Source organism: Nyctereutes procyonoides, unplaced genomic scaffold (genome assembly GCF_905146905.1).
Source record: "Nyctereutes procyonoides isolate TBG_1078 unplaced genomic scaffold, NYPRO_anot_genome, whole genome shotgun sequence".
In the NCBI taxonomy this organism is placed as follows: Eukaryota; Metazoa; Chordata; class Mammalia; order Carnivora; family Canidae; genus Nyctereutes; species Nyctereutes procyonoides.
Genome location: NW_026575020.1, coordinates 19153381 through 19166125, shown reverse-complemented (window position 1 = coordinate 19166125; position 12745 = coordinate 19153381). Strand labels below are relative to the sequence as shown.

The 12745-nt window shown below is 39.0% G+C and overlaps 1 protein-coding gene across 5 annotated transcripts in view; it reads right to left on the bottom strand.

Moving 5' to 3' along the window:
• Positions 1-12745, bottom strand: part of TADA2A (transcriptional adaptor 2A) — a 50660-nt gene that overhangs the window by 30107 nt on the left and 7808 nt on the right. For 4 of the 5 annotated variants that reach the window (XM_055316569.1, XM_055316589.1, XM_055316580.1 and 1 more), the window contains 2 exons: positions 10451-10557; positions 9370-9429 (listed from right to left, as the gene is read on the bottom strand). In XM_055316569.1, the coding sequence (XP_055172544.1) occupies positions 9370-9429; positions 10451-10557 (167 nt within the window). Of the gene's footprint in view, positions 1-9369; positions 9430-10450; positions 10558-11118; positions 11479-12745 lie in introns of those variants that run through there. The other variant, XM_055316570.1, reaches the window with a different exon arrangement.

Genomic DNA, 12745 nt, shown 5'->3' with positions numbered 1-12745 from the left:
ATCCCTGTAGATCTGACTTTAAGTACAAATACTGTATATTAACTACTAAATTTAAAATCCTAAGAATCAAAAGCAAAATGTAATAAATCTATGGATTAATTTTAAGGCATAATCATAGAAATCCTAAGTATTCCACATACTTTAAAACACAGAGATTTGATTATATATCTCTAGTAGGATACACCTTAGAAGTAAAAAGAACTACCAAAAAAAAAAATCTTACACTATTTTCAGGAGTGCTGATATAGTTACTCTGAGGTTACTATATGCAGATGTGTTATGAAATAAAGCAAGTAATTGTGCAGGAATCACTGGGCAGTAGGATTTCTGGCTTGGGGTTTAGAAAGACATAGATATAAGATCTATGACTACGTAAAAACTTTGTATAGTCTTATATTTGAGTTGAAAGTTTTAGTATGAATTTATGATGTATTTTGTCTCAAAAGAATAATTTCCTAACACTGTTCGATGAAAAAAATCTGGAAATAATGACCAACCCAGTAACAATGAACACTTCTAATTCTCAGTATGCAGCCACTAAATACTATTTCCCACAAAAGAAAACAGGGCTCTTTGAAGAAAGACATGATTCTAAGTTTGAGTCAGAAAATGTACCAGATGAACTAAAACATTTTCTCATAATGGAAAGGAAAGAGGCTCTCAAAGCCCTTAAGGGTCATGTCAAAAGGATTTAGAAGCCAAATTGTAGAGGCTTCCATGAACCAAAGATGGAACATTTTAAGCATTAACAAGGATAATAACTGCAAAGGACTGAAATACATCAAATCTTCTAAATATCTACAGGATGCCAGAGAACCAACTCATATTTTCAAAACTGGTAAATAAAGGGAAATAATCAGGTGTATATCCTGCCTTTCCTGTATAAACTTTACCTCAGGGTGATCACGGTGATATTTCTTTTTATAGAATTCTTTTAATTCATATAAAACAAGTGCTGGGGGGGGCGGGAACCTGGGCGACTCAATTGGTTAAGTGTCTGTCTTCAGCTCAGGTCCTGATATCAGGGTCCTGCTCATCAGGAAGCCTGCTTTTCCCTCTCCCTCTGCTTGTGTGCTCTCTGTCAAATAAAAAAATAAAATCTTAAAAAAAAAAAAAGAAATGAAAGAAATAATGAGGGAATGGGGAGAGGGAGAGGAGAACACCCACAGAACACACATAAAAAGCAACCAATTGAAATGTATGGACCTCATTTGTATCCCAACTAAAACATATTGTAAAAATTAAAAAAAATATGATACCATTACACACTCGGGAAACCCACTAGAACAGCTATAATGAAGAAATCAACAATATCAAAAGTTTGCAAGCATGTGGAACAATTGGAACTTTCATTCATTGCTGGCAGAAATTTAAAATACTATAACCACTTAGGAAACTTTTTGACAGTTTCTTAGAAGTTAAATATGTATAATCACTTATTCTATGACCTAGCAATTCCACTCCTAAGTATTTATCCAAGGACAAAAAAGTATGTCCACAGAAAGCCGTATAAAGGAATGTTCTTAACAGCTTTATTCATAATAGCCAAAAACTAGGCAAAGCCCTAGTGTCCATCAACAGGATAATGTGTCTTATTCATACCACAGAGTATTATTCAGTAACAAAAGGAATTAACTATTATACATAACATGAATAAATCTCAAAAACATGCTGAAAGAAACCAGAAACAAGAGTACATACACTATGAATCCATTTATATGCAATTCTAAAATACACAAAACTGATCTATGGTGATAAAAATCAGAACAGTAATTATTTTCAGGGGTATAGAAGAGAGTAGAGATTTATTTATTTATTTATTTATTTATTTATTTATTTATTTTTTAGTAGAGATATTTTTAAAGAGCTTTTATGACATGACTGGAGAATAATGGAAAGTGAATTGAATTACTTTTAAATTTTAGAGAGATCTAGTAAGACATTTATAGATGAAATGATATAATGTCTGGGGGATTTGCTTCAAAATAATCTGGAGAAGTGGGGATTTAAACAAGATAGGCTATAAGTTGATAATTTTAAGAACTAGTAACAAGTAGGGGATCCCGGGTGGCTCAGCGGTTTAGCACCGCCTTTAACCCAGGGTGTGATCCTGGAGATCCAGGATCGAGTCCCACATCAGGCTCCCTGCATGGAGCCTGCTTCTCCTTCTGCCTATATCTCTACCTTTCTCTCTCTCTCTCTCTCTCATGAATAAAGAAATAAAATATTTATTTTTTAATATAAATTTTATTCATTTATTCATGAAAGACACAGAGACATAGGCAGAGGGAGAAGCAGGCTCCATGCAAGGAGCCCGATGTGGGACTTGATCCCCAGCCCTGGGCTGAAGGCAGGCACCAAACCTGAGTTTGTGGCTGAGCCACCCAGTGATCCCCAAGAAATAAAATCTTAAAACAAAACAAAACAAAACAAAAACAAAGAACTAGTAACAAGTATATGGGAATTTATTACACTGTAAAATACGTGATACATGATAGACACCCTCCCCCCCGCCATTAACTTCTAGAATTCACATCTGGTATAGTCCCTTCCCATTTAATATGGACTGGACCCGTGACTTGAGTAAGGCCTGGCAGCTTCCATTTTTGTGATTTGGGGAACTCTGAACCATCATGTAAGAAACTGCTTCCTTGGGTATTATGCTGAGTGAAGTAAGTCAATCGGAGAAGGACAAACATTATATGGTCTCATTCATTTGGGGAATATAAAAAATAGTGAAAGGGAATAAAGGGGAAAGGAGAGAAAATGAGTGGGAAATATCAGTGAGGGTGACAGAACATGAGAGACAATAAAGGGGAAAGGAGAGAAAATGAGTGGGAAGTATCAGTGAGGGTGACAGAACATGAGAGACACCTAACTCTGGGAAATGAACAAGGGGTGGTAGAAAGGGAGGTGGGCGGGGTTAGGGTGACTGGGTGCCGGGCACTGAGGGGGGCACTTGACGGGATGAGCACTGGGTGTTATGCTATAGTTGGCATATAGAACTCCAATAAAAAAATATATAAAAGAGAAAGAAAGAAGAAAGAAAGAAAGAAAGAAAGAAAGAAAGAAAGAAAGAGAAAAGAAAAGAAAAGAAAAGAAAAGAAAAGAAAAGAAAAGAAACACCCTCCTTGCTTCCAGACCATGTGGACAGCCAGAGGGAGACGGAGGGGCCCTAATGCTACCTGGAGAAGAACCAGACAGTTAAAATGTTCCAGCTGGGGGTGCCTGGGTGGCTAAGTTGTTTAAGTGGCCAATTCCTGGTTTTAGCTCAGGTCACCATCTCAGGGTCATTAGATTAAGTCTCACATTGGGCTTGGAGCTCAGCTCAGAATCTGCTTCAGATACTCTCTTCCTCTGCCTCCAGCTCTCAGACTATCTCTCAAATAAATAAAATCTTAAAAAAAAAAAAAAGTTCGGGATCCCTGGGTGGCTCAGCGGTTTAGAGCCTGCCTTTGGCCCAGGGCGTGATCCTGGGGTCCTGGGATCAAGTCCCGCATCAGGCTCCCTGCATAGAGCCTGCTTCTCCCTCTGTCTGTATCTCTGCTTCTCTCTCTCTCATGAATAAATAAATAAAAATCTTCAAATAAATAAATAAATAAATAAATAAATAAATAAATAAATAAATAAATAAATAAAGTTCCAGCTGTCTCCCAACCAATTCAAACCATTCTGAGATACCAGAAGTGTGTGAAAAAAATCACTGTGGACTTCTAGCCTTAGCACATCATGTGGAACTGAAAAATCACCCTCACTACAGCCAATATGAATTCCTGACCTGCAAAACTATGGGAGACAATAAAATAGTTATTTTAAGCCACAAAATTTTGAAGTAGCTATTAGGTAGCAACAGGTAACTGAAACATCATTCTATTTTAGTGTATACACAAAATTTTTTTTGAAATGTTCTAGAAGTTATTTTTAAAAGGTGACATGAAAGGTCCTCAAATTACAATGGCATTGCATTTAGAAATTGTTATACCTTTTGTGATGACAAAAAAAACTCCATGATTTGTGAAATTACAATGCTAATAAGCAACATATTTTTATCTGAGCACATACTATGAACATGCCCAGCACATGAGGTACCATGAAATCCAAAAAAAAAAAAAAGAGTCTATGTCATATATTCAGTCTATGTCTATATTCTGGCAAATCTGGCAAATATCATAAATACATGTAAATATGAAAACTCATAGTTGAAGAGCCCATGTTATTTCTAGAACTGTACTTTAGGAAATTAGTCTTCATCAACTTTATTGTGAGGTAAGACTTTCTACATCAAAAAATAAATGGGCACAAGGGAGTTTCCCTTAAAGTTCAATCAGTGTTATTCAATTCCTGGACCCAATCTCAGCCTTACTAACCAAAACCTCTAAGAGTAGGGCCTAGGAAATCTATAATTTTAAGAAGCTCCCAGATGATTCTTAGGCACTAGAGTTTAAGATCACTGGTATAAAGGGTGTGGCAGAAAGAGGTGCTTTGACTTGTTCAAGGTTCTAAGAATTATAAGACAAAAATAGGCATAGAACTCAGAAATCTTGATTAATGCACCACCCACCACAGCATGAGTAACTTCCAAAAATACAGCACTGTGAGATGACAAAAGTACTAAAAACCATTTAAAGTTTTCTGTGGCTTCATATGAAAAAAACACCAAAAACCCCCAAAACAAAAAAACTAAAGTTTTTAGAGGGTTCATTGTGTAGAAGGCAAAATTTGGTCATCATTCCTACAGAAGGAAAGAGATTTCTTTTCCTTATCTGGGAATAGAAAAGATTGGCAGGAAAAAAAGGAGTATTAGTAACCTCCAAAAACTCCCCAAAGTAAAGGACAGATTTCTGAAATGTGTTTGTATGGGTGTTGAATATGTGAGAAAAGGATGATGTAATCAGAAGACTTAATTGGCCTTGGAGTGAAACTTAGTGCCTTCAGCATTATGTGGAAGGCATGATGCCCAGAAAAGCTAGAGAGCGCATGCTCAGTTTTCCTACAGTTGATGACCATCAATCTACCCAGCCTATACTGGATTATCCTGTAAGGAACTGTGAAAGCAATTCAAATGAAAAAGTTTGTGTTCTGGTTCAGGCCTTTATGTGTGAATTTGGGAAGAAAAAACCAGTTTTCTCAAGATCTGATACACTGGTGAAATGAACTCAAAGTCATAGATACTTTGACCACATCTTCCCAACTGTTCCTTCATCTTGCAATTGACAAAAGAGAAATAAAAATTATTCATATGAAAAGATGTTTCACATCATATCTTATCAAAAAATGTTAATTAAAACAGAGTTGCCACTATATCCCTATTAGAATGGCCAAAATAAAAAATACTGGTATTGAATGCTGGTGAACGTGTAGAGCAATAGGAACTCTCACTTGTTGCTAGTGGGAATGCAAAATGGTACAGCCACTTTGGAAGACAAATTTGGCAGTTTCTTGCAGAACTAAACAACTCCTACCTTGCGATCCAGCAGTTGCACTCCTTGTTATTTACCCAAAAGAGCTGAAAACTTATGTCCACACAAAAACCTGTACATGGAAGTTTATAACAGTTTTTTAAAAATTTATTTTATTTTTTAAATTTATTTCAGAGGGAGAGAGAGAGAGAGAGAGAGAGAGAGCACCAGAGCAGGAGGAGGGAAAAGCAGACTCCCTGCTAAGCAATGAGCCTGATGAAGGGCTAGATCCCAGGACCTGGAGATCACGACCTGAGCCAAAAGTAGACACTTAACCGACTGAGCCACCCAGGTACTCCAACAGCATTTTTTTTTAAGGATTTTATTTCAGAGAGTGAGTGAGTGAGCGAGCAAAAGGAGCAGGGGGAATGGCAGAGGGAGAAGTAGATTCCCCAATGAGCAAGAAGCCCAATGTGGTACAACACCAAGAGTGAACTCTGATGTAAATGTGGACTCTGGAGCGACGCCTGGGTGGCTCAGTGGTTGAGCATCTGCCTTTGGCTCAGGTCGTGATCCCGGGGTCCTGGGTTCAAGTCCTGCATTGGGCTCCCTACTGGGAGCCTGCTTCTCCCTCTGCCTGTTTCTGCCTCTGTGTGTCTCTCATGAATAAACAAATAAAATCTTGAAAAAAAAAAAAAAGGTGGACTCTGGATGATAATGACATGTCAATGTAGGTTTATCAGTTATAACAAATATACCACTCTCATGGGAGATATTGTTAATGGGAGAGATTATACACGCTTTGGGGCAGAAGATATATGGGAAATCTCCATAATTTCTATTCAATTTTGCTGCAAACATATAATCACTCTACAAAGCAAAGTCTAGCCCCGCGGGCCGGGGGCCCCCCCCCGCCCCTCCCCCCCCTCCCCCGCCCCGCTCAAAAACAAAACAAAACAAAACAAAACCAAAGTCTAATATAAAAAATATTGTTTTAGATTTGAGAAAGAGAGTGAGCATGAGCAGGGAGCAGAGGCAGAGGGAGAAGCAGACTCCCTGCTGAGCAAGGAGCTTGACGAGGGACTCGATCCTAGGGCCCTGGGATCATGACCTGAGCCGAAGGAAGATGCCTAACCAACTAAGCCACCCAGGCACCCCCTAAAAAAATTTTATTCCAAATCTTATAATTAGTGGAGAAACTATTTAGAAGACTGAAGGTGTCTAGAAAGAAGGAGGAGAAGGCTAGTCAGTTGGCTGCCAAGAACTCTTACTAAATGAGCATTTTATGGACCAGGATCTGACTTTCAGCATTAGAGGCTCAGGACCTCATCTTTTTCTTTTTTTAAAAAAAAGAGTTCTTTTATTTGACAGTGAGATAAAAAGAGCCAGAGCGCACATGCGGGGGGAATGGCAGAGGGAGAGGCAGGCTCCCCAATGAGCAGGGAGATGTGGGGCTCAATCCCAAGACCCTGAGGTCATGACCTGAGCCGAAGGCAGATGCTTAACCAACTGAGCCACCCAAGCGCCCCTCAGAAACCCATCTTAAATAGGACCCCACAAATAATCAGACTCAGAGATGCTAATTTACCCTTTCTAAACTTTTCAGAGACTGAAGTAGATACATTATGGCACTGTGATAGGCAGAATTTCAAAGATGTGCCCCTCCCCCCAAGATTCCTGTCCCCTCATTATTCAATCAAATAGTAAATAGATATTGCTCTGAGGGAACTCTGCTGAAGGGATTAAGGCACTAATCAGCTGACCTTAGCCTAGATAATTTGGGTAGGCCCAATGTAATGGCCCAAGCCTTTGAAAGTAGAAGAGGGGGCAGCCCTGGTGGCGCAGCGGTTTAGCGCCGCTTGCAGCCCGGGGTGTGATCCTGGAGACCCAGGATCCAGTCCCACATCGGGCTTCCTGCATGGAGCCTGCTTCTCCCTCTGACTGTGTCTCTGCCTCTCTCACTCTCTCTGACTGACTGACTGACTGACTGAATGAATGAATAAATAAATAAATAAATGTAGAAGAGGGAGGCAGGAAAGAGATGCCTGCCTAGCTCAGTTGGAAAAACATGCAACTCTTGATCCTGGGGTTATGAGTTCAAGCCCCATATCGGGTGTAGAGATTAAATAAATAAATAAGATGTCCTTTAAAAAAGGAGGAGGGAGGCAGGAGAGTTGGAGAGATTCAGCACAGAGGAAGCAGGAGAGGTCAGAGAGGCTCCAGGCATTTTTTATCAATCACCCTCAAGAACTCCTGGCCATTGCTAGCTTCAAATATGGAAAAAGGGAGCTCTCTAGTGGCTCAGAACAAGCCAACAGCCAATAAGGGAAGAGTAGCATGAGTCCTACAACCTCAAGGCAGTGAATTTTGCCAACTGGAATGCAGATGGAAGCAAACTGGAAGCAAACTCTCCCAGGGCCTCTAGATAACAGCCCAGGCTAGCAAACACCTTCATTTTGACATTATGGGACCTGCAGCAAACTGGGTGAGCCTACTGGTCTTCTGACCTACATAACTGTGAGACGATAAATTTGTGTTCTTAGGCCACTTAATTTTTTAATTTAAAAATTTTTTTTCCTTAGGCCATTTAATAATTTGTTATGGAAGCAATAGAAAACTAATACAAGTATAAATGGATTGATCTACAACGTAAAATTATTACTGCTAAGATGCCCAGCCAATATTCCTTCCTGTGAGAAAAATTGAATGGGAGGCCAAATGTAACTGTTATTTTCTGATAACTGACAAAACTATCTTGACAAAGATATACACATCTGCCAAGCAGACCAGATATTCATTTTGGCTTATTAAAGTACCCATTCCTCTGGCTAGAGCTTGGAAGGGATACCACCAACATCTGCCTCTCATTCTTTCTTTAGAGGTGGCAGTACAATCAATCAAGTTCTAGTCAAGTCCTCTTCTGGCCTATAAGCCAATCTGTCTCTTCAAAGTGATTTTATATATCATTCACTTTATATATCATTCACATTATATATCGTTCACTTTTTTAATCTTTTTAAAGATTTTATTTATTTGAGAGAGAGAGAGAGAGAGAGAGAGAGAGAGAGAGCGCGCACACGCACAAGTAGAGGGGAGAGGCAGAGGGAGAAGCAGACTCCCCACTGAGCAGGGAGCCTGATGCAGAGCTCAATCCCAGGACACTGAGATCATGACCTGAGCCAAAGGCAGCTGTTCAACTGACCGAGCCACTCAGGCGCACCTCAATGTTCATTGTATAACTTAACTTAACTCAGAGGGTAACTAATTTCCCCAAGGCAGGAGGAGAGAGTAAAGTTCACCACTGCCCACATAATAATATCATTAACCAAAACAGCAACATTTACTATGTGTTTATCAGTGAACCAGTAATGCAGTGTACCTCTTATCCTTATATCAGTAAATCTCAATAAGCACTTTTTTTCTTTTTTTTCTTTCTTTTTTTTTTTTTTTTTAATTTATGATAGTCACGGGGGGGCGGGGCAGAGACACAGGCAGAGGGAGAAGCAGGCTCCATGCACCGGGAGCCCGATGTGGGATTCGATCCCGGGTCTCCAGGATCGCGCCCTGGGCCAAAGGCAGGCGCCAAACCGCTGCGCCACCCAGAGATCCCTCAATAAGCACTTTTTTTAATCTCTCAATTTTTTAAAAGTAAACTACTCTCATAACTGGGCTTAAATTCACAACACTGAGCTCAAGAGTCACATGCTCTACTGACTGAGCCAGCCAAGCGCCCCTCAAACTTTCAAATTCCTTCCAAGTTTGAAACAAAAATCTAAGTATATAAAATGATTTTTGAACTTAATTGTCTTCATAGATCCATAAAACCCTAAAACACTTACTAGGAAATGATTACCTAATTCAGAAGAGAAGGAAAGAAAAGGGAAGTAGATACTTGGGGGTGAAGAAAAATAGATATTCCCAGTACAATACATGACAAAGGAATAGAAATTCCGGGCAACTTCACCATTACCATTATCTCATAAGTATGATCACTTTGATGTTTCTTATACTCAAATCCTCGAGTGAAACACTGCAAAAGAAAGGAAAAGTAAGTTACCAAAAAGCTACCTTTTGAAATGCTTTCTTATAGGATAAAAGATGGTTTGGGGGTGCTCTACTCTTATGATGAGTTTTTAAGAATTCATTTAATCTTGTCTGCAGCCACAAGAGGATGGTTATATTCCTGATCACAGTTCTTCAGCGGCCCTCACAGAGGAGAAAACAATCTGAAAAAAAGGCTTCTTCCTAGGACACCTCCTCTTTTGATGAGAGCATAAGCCCTCGAATCAGACTCAGTAAATTTGAATCGTAGCTCTATACTTAAGTATTTAGGCCATTCTAAGACATGTAGTTTTTCATATTTTAAAACTCTAAAATGAGGATTCATCTTGTAATAAAAAGCCATTTTATTTTTTCTAAAATAAAAATAGCCATTTGTCATTTCTAAAATTGGGATGCTTCTTATAATCAACAGCGTCTTGGATCCAATAAAATATGGTATTTGCTGAGTGACCTTGAGCAAACTACTTAAACTCTCTTTGCCCGAGTTTCCTTTATAAAATGGGGATGCTAATCATACCTACTTCATAGGGTTATAGTGATGAACTAAAGATTAATTCACATAAATTACTCAAAAGAGTGCCTGACAACAAAGTAAGCACTTGTAATTAGTATTATTACTACCATCATCCACAGAATGATTTGTTCCCTTGTTTGTCACCTGCCCAAAGATCACTCTTCAATAATAGTATCATAGGTGCTATAGAAACGAATAATCCTTCAATTCTGTTTCCTGTAGGCCCAATACTTGAAATCTACTGGCAGAAACAGTGTTGAGCATTAGGTTGATATAGAGATGTAGAATATTCAACAGTCTGTCATCCATCTGCTCTGCTCCCCAACTTTTCACTGATAAAATGTGTAATGGAAGACAAAGTAGGAGAGATACATTTAATAAGATATGGTCCTTTTGAGTATTTGACAGTCATCTCTGAATTTACTATATCCATAAAACTAGGCCAGGAGTGGCAAACCTCTCCTTAATGAGTTACCTGTAAGCAGAGGAAAAAAGGAGGTGGCCCACATTCAGCACACTTGATATAAGGCTCCATGAGGTAGGAGGAGCAGCCTCGGCAAGGTGGCTTATCAGAGGGATCATCTAGAACAAAAAGAAAAATGTATCAGCTTCAAAACATGTTATGATTACCTAAAATTCAATGTGAAAATCAGCAACTACACAGGTGGTGAGCTGTGCAGAAGACTCAGCTTGTCTTGGAAATAAGATGAGCTCATTCTAAATAAGAAAATACAAAAATTACATTCCTTTTTTCAGGGCAGCTTTATTCCTTCCTATAGTAATATCTACTACTATAAATATCATTTAAATAGATATAACCCTTGCAGAGAAATTTACAAATATAAGCTTTCCTTTCTAGTTATTTTTCCAGGAGAGAAAATGTCACATACTTACACAACACATATATATATTTTTAGATAAAGCAAATCTGACAAAATGTTAATGACTGTTAAATGTAGGTAGTGGCCAACTGTACTGTTCTTTCAACTTTTCTGGAAGTCTACAAATTTTTATAATAAAAAGTTGGGGGAAAAACTCCTTTAAATATACATCTTACGATCTACCACTTTATATCTGAGTTGAGATTTAAACCCTGGAAAGCTCCCTTCCTTTCTCTCACAGTAAGCAGAGAGCATAGCATACCTTCTTCCAGTTCCAATGATGGTACTATTACTGAAATATTAAGGCAAGAAGTAAAATCCAGGGGTGCCGGGGTGGCTCAGTCAGTTAAGCGTCTGCCCTCAGCTCAGGTCATGATTCCAGGGTGTTGGGATGGAGCCCCACATAGGGTTCCCTGCTCAGCAAGGAGCCTGCCACTCCCCCACCCCTCCCACTCATGCTCTCTCTCTCAAATAAATAAATAAAAATCTTAAAAAAGAAAAAGTACAATCCAAACTCTCTGAAGTGGTATAAAAGCTGATATGTGTGTCCCTGGTTGCCCCAAACTCTGCCTCTTTAAAGTCAGGGCAACCTAGCAGAGTTGTTTGTTCTCTGTGACGAACAGCAGGAGTCTAAGAAAACACAGGCTTTGAAGGTAGATGAAAGAATTTAATCTGCTTAGCCTGGGGCAGGATTTCTCACATTCTGTAATAGCATTTTCCTTTCTAAAGCCCAAGAAACACTCTTCAAGGCACTTTCCCTCCTTCAAGTGATGATTATTGTTCTTTGTATTTGTTTCTAAATGAAGACCTGGAGGAAAATAATGGGAGAGAAACATAATCCTTTTGGCAATAGCTTCAAAATAAATACATAGAACAGCAACTAACCCACTTCTCCCATTTTAAATTTTGACATGGAAGAACAAAATTATTTTATATTAAGTGCCAGATGATAATTTTTACCAGATTATCTTCTTTCTCACATCCTTTTATTTTTTTAATTAATTTTTAAAGATTTTATTGATTTATTCATGAGTGACACAGAGAGGGAGAGGAAGAGACACAGGCAGAGGGTGAAGCAGGCTCCATGCAGGGAGCCTGATGTGGGACTCCATCCTGGGCCTCCAGGATCACACCTTGGGCCAAAGCCAGGCACTAAACCACTGAGCCACATGGGGATACCCATTCACATCCTTTTAATGATAAAGCTTATTTATTTTTCTTTCCTCAGGGGGGAAAAAAAAATCAGTCACTGGCCAAAGTAAAGAGTTTTTAAACCTTCACATCGAGAAGTAATTATTTCATAAAACTGACCCAATTTATAGTTTTAAAATTTTTATGTAAGAAAAGCATAAAGTCATTCTCTACTAACATTTTCATTTCCAGCCTTTCTTCCGTGTATGGGTGTGTATATATTTTAATAAAAGTGATACTATAGGGGCGCCTGGGTGGCTCAGGGCATGATCTTGGGGTCCTGGGATTGGGACCTGCATTGGGCTCCCCACAGGGAGCCTGCTTCTCCCTCTGCCTATGTCTCTGCCTGTGTCTCTCGTGAATAAATAAATAAAATCCTAAAAAAAAGGGGGGGATACTATACGCGATGTTTCGTAGCCTTTTTTCCCACTTAACAATATACCGTCAACAGCTTTCATGACAGTACATACATCTTCCTTGTTCTCTTTAATAGATGAATACTATTCCACTGTAACAATCATCTAACCTAATCGTTTTGAACTGCCCACCTAGGAAGGCATTTTGGAAATCTGAAGAAATGCCTCCTTTGTTGTCACAATGACTAGAGAGCACTACTACCATTTAACAGGTGAGGAGCAGGGATGCTAGATACTCTACAAGGCTCAAGACATTCCTACACAACAAAGAAGTGGCCTGTG